General features: G+C 48.1%; 1 protein-coding gene across 2 annotated transcripts; it reads right to left on the bottom strand.

Annotated features, from left to right (window-relative positions):
* Nucleotides 1-3,446: 3,446 nt before the first annotated feature.
* LOC109782669 (probable inactive dual specificity protein phosphatase-like At4g18593) lies at nt 3,447-6,625 on the bottom strand. 2 transcript variants are annotated; one of them, XM_020341291.4, is made up of 3 exons: nt 6,430-6,625; nt 3,970-4,507; nt 3,447-3,849 (listed from the first exon to the last, which is right to left on the bottom strand). In XM_020341291.4, the coding sequence occupies exons 2-3, from the start codon at nt 4,505-4,507 to the stop codon at nt 3,695-3,697; spliced, it is 693 nt and encodes a 230-aa protein (XP_020196880.1). In that variant the 5' UTR covers nt 6,430-6,625; the 3' UTR covers nt 3,447-3,694. The 2 variants fall into 2 exon arrangements, with proteins under 2 accessions (XP_020196880.1, XP_020196881.1); XM_020341292.3 differs by having other exon boundaries at nt 3,970-4,510; nt 6,430-6,575.
* Nucleotides 6,626-7,518: the final 893 nt, after the last annotated feature.

Raw genomic sequence — 7,518 nt, 5'->3', positions numbered from 1 at the left:
ACTTTACTCGTACCGTAATGCATGATCCCGTGACCAAACACTTGGTCACATTGAGCTCATTATGATGATGCATTACCGAGTGGGCGCAGAGATACCTCTCCGTCATACGGAGTGAAAAATCCCAGTCTCGATTCGTGCCAACCCAACAGACACTTTCGGAGATACCTGTAGTGCACCTTTATAGCCACCCAGTTATGTTGTGACGTTTGGTACACCCAAAGCATTCCTAGAGTATCCGGGAGTTGCACAATCTCATGGTCTAAGGAAATGATACTTGACATTAGAAAAGATCTAGCAAACGAACTACACGATCTTGTGCTATGCTTAGGATTGGGTCTTGTCCATCACATCATTCTCCTAATGATGTGATCCCGTTATCAATGACATCCAATGTCCATGGTCAGGAAACCATAACCATCTATTGATCAACGAGCTAGTCTACTAGAGGCTTACTAGGGACATGTTGTGGTCTATGTATTCACACATGTATTACGGTTTCCAGTTAATACAATTATAGCATGAACAACAGACAATTATCATGAACAAGGAAATACAATAATAACCATTTTATTATTGCCTCTAGGGCATATTTCCAACATGTACCTGGCAGGTCGACCTCGACTCCGGCGAGGACGGCGACGACGACCCGCTGCCCCGCGCGGCGATGAACAAGAAGATGAAGGCCAGCCACTCGACCCACCGCTCTGCACACCCGTGACGGCCGCCGCGGTTAGCTGGTGTCTGTTGTGTACCCCCAATCCCCCTTCTACTGCATCCGCATCTACCTCTATTCCGATCTTGCATGAACTAGTATGAAGTAGTATGAACTCGTATGAACTACTATGAACTACCTCTACATGCTTATCTACCTCTATTCCCCGTTACCCTCTCCGTCGTGGATCGAATCTGTCGTCGGATCGAACGGGAAAAAGTAGTGCATGACGAACAGAGAGAAGTGCTTACCACCATTGCCGCACGCCAAGTGATGATCCGCTCGCCGGTGATGGAGTCCGGTGGTCTTCTTGCTCTCCTCCGATCCGCCGCCGCCGTTGAGAGTTGGGAGAGTGGGGGAGAGTGGGGAGAGGGAGCGGTGAGGGGCGGTGAGGCTAATAACTGCCGGTGCTTCGGGAAGCAACGCGGCTTCTCGAGCGTGGCCGCGTGCGTGCAGCCGCCGCCGGCCACGTGCACCGCTCGGGCCTGGCCCTGGAGAAACTGCCAATTTGAGCATTTCCAGGGAGCCAGGCCCAGGAGTGCTTTAAGGTTCGTGCCATGCGGGCCGAACAGTGAAACCAGGCAACCAAACATGCCTCTTGCCTCCCGTACGGGCCTGGTTGGGCTCTATGCGGGCAACCAAACACGCCCAAGACTACCCAAGCATTTTCCCCGGTATAAGAGCAGTGAGAGTGGGAAATACCACGATGCACCGGGTGTCGGTGCACCCTATATGCGAAAAGTAATTTAGTAACTGCAAAAAAAGTCGAAAAATTCCGCATCTTTTTTGGAATAAGATATATTCTACTTGTATAGAAAGATTCTGGATAGAAAAACAAAAACAAATTGAAATGTTATATACAAGCACTCTTCACGCTACTTTGTCCTCAATTTTTTTCCCTGATGTCAACGGCATCTCGGTGTCTGTCGGCCCCAATTTGGAACAAACCAAGCGCGGAGGTGAGTTTTTCATCTAAGGGATAGCGGCAGCGTTGGCGGCAATATGGGTCAATTTCATGATGGCGGCAGCGACCGCCGAGCGAATTGGAGTGCGTCCAGAGGTCAGCGATGGGTGGCGACAACTACGGGTGGACGTTGGAGGCGAGGAGAGGGCCGAAATTTTCCTAGCCACAGCCGCTTACAATATTTTATGTGTTATAAACCGGATAAGGGTTCGGCTAGATCTGATTTAATATAACTCCTTAAAAACAAAATTTTATAGTTTTTTAAGGGATCAGCTCGAGATACTCTAACCAAATAAAGAAAGAGGCCACATATACACTTGTGTAAGGACACGCGTGATCAGAGCCTAAAAGACACACTTTCTTTTCCCCTCTCCTCTCGCGACCGCGTCGCCCACGCGGGCGACCGGCCGCGGCGACCTCCACCTCCCCCCTCTCTCCCCTTCCTCCCCGCCGTCGTCGCTGGCGCCCGCGGCCGGCCTGGCCCCGGGGACGCTGGTGGCGGCGGCCCCCTGACCTTCCCATCTCGATGGCTCTCCGGCGCGGGGCGGAGCTGCACCGGGGGAGTGACAAATGAGATGGAGATCTTGCTATCATCAAACCATCCTCCCTCTGCTTATCTCTTTCCTTTCTATATGATAAGTCTACTCGCGCCTCAAGGGTCGGTCATTTACCCGGGGGGGTGCTCCTAGGCGGCGGCGGTCTGGCTAGCGGCGGGGTTCCCCGACGCGACTTGGGTGGGCGGCTGGGCGGCGGCTCCGTCGTTGGCGGCGGGGTGGCACAGTGGCATGGCCTGGCGGCGGCGCTCGACCCAGATCTGGGCCCGAAGGGCCCCATCTGGGCTTGGGCGGGTCGGCGGCGGGGCGGGGCGGGTCTGCACCGTGACTCCCGGGAGGCGGGGGAGCGGCGCGCTGGCGGCGCCGTCGCCAGCCTGCAGCACCGTGGCCGGCGGGGCTTAGCGGGCCCGTTTCGGGCTTGGCCGGGGTAGGGGTGGCCTGGTATGCCCCGCTGCTGTGTCCGGACGGCTATCGCGACGGTGCCGGAGGCGTGGGCCTCTGGCACGACGGCGGTGGAGGTGGTTCCCTCCCGCTCGGCCTTGTGCTGCTGCTCCCGTTGCTCGGCTCTTCTCTCCGGTCTTCTTGGCCTCGTGTTGGTGTTCGCAGTGAAACGGCGTGGGTGGCGGCGCAATCGTGATGGCGCATGGTGTTGGACGGTGGTTTGGCTGGTCGGTTCTGGTTGGGCGGTGGGGTTTCGTGTCTGGGAGAAATCCTTGCCGGTTCGCCCGGCTCTGATGCGGTGACACCGGCGGGTGCCACTATTCCTTCTTGGAGGGTGTCGGTAGTAACCATCCCCCACCTCCCTCCGCGTACTGGGGGAAACCCTAGGACTCGTCCGGGCAGCAGCGTGTGGTGGTGTGTTTCCGGAGGGCCCAGCGGTCGCGGGTCTTCCGCGCTTTGTCGAGTTGCCGCTGTTGGCATTTGTTTCTTCTTCGTTTTCTTTCGGGCTTGATGTGCTGCTCGCCCCAGCATTGCGATGTGCACAAGGGTGGTTTGCTTTGGAATACAAAGCGGGGGAAACCCTTTTTCGGTACACTTGTGTGAGGGGCTCCGGGTGAAATATTTGGCGCGTCGACCGAGAAAACTATACGTGGGCCATGTCTAGTGCCCTGCTAGAGGCTCTAATCCGGCAATAAGTTGTTTATTTCATGATACTAGGTTGGTAGTACCATAGTTGTCGATAAATTTTCAACAAAATTGGTCAAACATTACACCATTTGACTCAAGAGAAAATTTATAAATTTATAGGTCTTCTTTTTTTGAGACGAAGGAAGTACGTACTGGTTAAGAGCCGTTAATCAAAACAGACGCTGGACAAAGCTGATGTGGTGGACAAGATAAGCGCACTTTATACAGAGAAACAAATCTGATAGTATCAGTTCCTAGTTCCTACACATGCTGCTGCAGTATCACCGCTAACCACTAACTCGCCAAGCAATGGTAAGGCCACTTGGCCGAGTAAAATCACATGTGAGACTCGTCGATCCTGCTTTTGAGCAGCTGGAAAGCCGGGATCACCCACGCTCCGCAGCAGCACTGCATGCCTGCCCAGTCGAACGATCCCAGCCGGGTCTGGCATCCCATGCACCACAGCTTGTTCGAAACGTACCCCTCTTCCACTGCAACCGTCACGGGATAGACCAACACATCAGGTTTTTGCATCAAAAAACAAACAAAATACGCTGAACCGAGAAAGGAGTTAAGAAACAAGCAAACGGAGCTAAAGTTGAGGAACTCACCAGCCTGCATCCACTTCATGGGCTCCACGAAGATGCAGGCACTGCATTCAGGCTTCTTCTCATCCGCATCGTTTCTGCGCTTTAAGAAGCCTGCCTCTCCTAGGCCTACCTCGTGCGTGACGACGTACTCTTGTGTTGCTACCATCCTCCGACACTTTTTGCAGCGGTAAATGACACCTGGATTAGCAGCAGCCTGCTGCTCTTCTGGCTTAACATTGGCTTCCACAACTGTGCACTGCCTGATAGTTTCTGCAGGCTTTTGATCAGCCTCCGATCTTGCCTCTTGATCAGATTGCTTTTCTTGGTTAACATCAGTTCCCACAGCAGTGTCTAGGCACATTTCAGCAAACTTCTGATGAACCTCCAATCTTGCCTCTGGATCATCTTGCTTTCCTTGAACAATGCCAGCTTCCACAACATCGTCGTCTAGGCACATTTGCGTTAACTTTTGGTTAACCTGTGATCCTAGCATCTCATCTGTTTGCTCTGGTCCTGACTTCTGTTCAACTCCAAATCCTTGTGGCTGATTTGCTTCCATCTGCTTTAAATTACATAATGTTAGCCATGGCAAGTTAAATGCAGGTAGGCTACAACCACACAGAACATAAAATTAGCCTACCATGCTGTTGAAAATTAAAGCCTTCAGAAATGTGCTGAGAACTAACTGGGTTCAGTTTCCCCATCTAATTTAACAGGCAAGCCATAAAAAGTCGCATATAGCTCTAGTCAACTTTAACAGGCAAACCATAATTCATGTATAGTGCTAGTAGACAGACACACTCATATAGGTGCCTCCACAGATTGCACATAAAACAGACAAAAGCTTCTATAAATGCATTTTTTTATCAACAAATATGATTGCCTAATGTACATTAAGGTGTGTACATAGATGTCTATATGTATTCAGCTGTTCATCAGTCCCTCTATAGGGATCTCAAAATTGCTAGTAGTGCAAGCAACTCCTAAATTAAAGAACTTAGTTTTAGGATTTGACTGAGAATAATCATTTCATTGTTCCTTACCTATTACTCCCTCTGTAAAGAAATATAAGAGCATTTAGAATGCTTTTATATTTCTTTACGGAGGGAGTACATTTTACATTTATGTAGTATCTCTCACAGAACTAGTGGCTACAATTAAGAAATGTGTCCAGAAACACTCTTTCAGCCAACTCCTTTTTAACACACATTCAAGTTCATCAATATGGTTGTGGTGTTTGAATAAAGTTACACGTATCTCTCAGAAAAGTTCGTGGATATGACAATGACAGACACAAGACATAGTATATTGACTAGTAGTGGCGACATATACATGGACTGTAGAGGGCTATCACATATCCCAAACTCAACCCAGTCCTTGCTTGAATCCCCTGTGCCAACTAACAAAAGCCAAAACAAATACCCCCCAATACACACCCACCCGTGACTAATATCCAGAAGGCTCTGAATGGGCAACAACTCTCTAACATGACCTCTGTCAAGCATTGGGTGGTATCTCTGTAAATCTCTCACCATCTACAGCATTTGACAATACTGCTAATGCAGGGTGTTTTGGTTTAAGAAGTGATAATCTGTTCTCCTTTGGCAAGGTATTTTGATTCAGGAAGCCCTATTTTGGATCATAGTACATATAAGGGTAGAGGAATCCACATAGTAACTTCATAATTTCTACCAACGTCTAAAGAAACGTACGGATGCCCATAAGAGCATTGACATTGCAAGTGCTTGGATAGGTGTTTGTTAAATTATAAACCAGTTTTTTTCTTGCCACTTAGGATGGCGCTGGTGCTTATTTAGTTATTTTGAAGCATGGGTGCCTGGTCAGAACCAATGCTTAAGAGGTACTCATGTATTTAATTAGGACGAATTTGTATATGCTAAATCATCTAAGTACCAACAAAGAGAGAGTTTGCATTCGAGTAGGTAAACTTTGCACAGATGCTTCATGATGTAGTATGTTCTGTCCCTTTAAGCACTCGCGTCTAAGCACCTCAAATTGTACATGCCCTCATAATATGGGAACCAAACGGCGTTTGTTCTTTAATCCTGCCGGGATAAAAACACATCTAGTATTGTGACAACGTCCCCAGAATCACAGATACAATGCACCAAAGCCATCACACCTAGGCTGATAATCCTGCAGTCGCAAACTCCCAAACAGATCACACATCAAGAAAAGGTAAATCGAACCAGAATCGTGGATTTCCACCCAACATAGATTTGGGGCAGTTCCAGGTCGGCCATTCTTCCCACCAATCAAACCAAAATCCTCTGTGGGCATTGCGAAATACTACTAACAAGAAAGGCTGAAAAAACGACCTTAATAGCGAAGCCGGTCGCCGAGACCAGAACCGAAACAGGCCGGCAAAGCTCCCCCAAAACCCTAGGGTTCGGTGGGTTCTGGGCTTCTGGCAGGAGTCAAGGGAAGGGAGCAAATTAGTGGGATTCTAATCGTGCTCACCTCCGGTGGATGAAGCCGGGTCCAATGGCTCCGCCTGGCGCCCTCGGGCTGTCTCGCCGCCGCGCCGCTGCCGACGAGAGGGATATGGTGCTTCCGGTAGAGAGAATCAGAGAACCTTCCAGTTGAGGCGGGGTGCGAGAGTGGCCGTATACGACGTTCATTGCGTCTTATAGTCGATGAATCGCACAGGCGGGCGTGGTCGGGCGGCCCAGTTCGGTGTCTATGTTGTTCGTCTCGGGAGCGTTCCGGGTTTCCGTGCGGGTTTATCTCTTTTCTTCTAAAAAAATATTCTCTTTTCTTTCGTTTTTCTAGTTTTCATCCCTATTTTTGTTTTTCCCTGCGAAATCACGTAGTATATATTTTAAAAAATGCAGTTTTCTTAAGAAAAGTTTTATCTTTTCTAAACCTGTGTGCACATTTTCTTAAATTGAATATTTTTCAAAAAAATGTGTGATTTAAAAAAATGTGCACGAAATATGCACATTTTTAAATACATGAACATTCTTTAAAATTTGATAAGGGTTTTAAATTATATGATTGTTTTTAGTTTGTGACTAGTTTCTAAAATAAATCTTTTAAAAAAACTTTTTGTAAGTCATGATCGTTTCCTAAATACACAAGCAATTTTTTAAATTACGATTTTTTTAAATTCATGAGATTTTTTAAAATGCACGAACTTGCTAATGATATGACATGGGATATCATGGAAGAATTGGTTCTATAGAACCTAAAACTGAAGCATCATTCTTTTTCTAGTGTGGCAATGTGGGAAGGCGATGTTTTCATTTTTGGAGCGAGAGCGAAACTACAAAACAAATGGAACAAAATATTTTTGAAACAAGGAAGCCGGTTTATCATTTTCATCATTTTAGAATAAGATTGTTGCTTGGTTAATTGGCAAGAAATCGGGTGAAAACCATCACAACCCACTAATCAGGCACACAACAAATAGATTGCACACACGGTTGCGAAGAAACATCGTCAGTTTGCACATTAGAGTCACCGTCATCACTTCCCTGCAGCAAGCGAATCCGACTTCACTACAAACGCCCATCAACAAAGTCCACACCACAAAGTTCGGGATCAGCC

This window comes from Aegilops tauschii, chromosome 2 (genome assembly GCF_002575655.3).
Source record: "Aegilops tauschii subsp. strangulata cultivar AL8/78 chromosome 2, Aet v6.0, whole genome shotgun sequence".
NCBI lineage: Eukaryota > Viridiplantae > Streptophyta > Magnoliopsida > Poales > Poaceae > Aegilops > Aegilops tauschii.
Note: the sequence above shows the minus strand (reverse complement) of the source record. Positions and strands in the feature narration are given on the sequence as shown.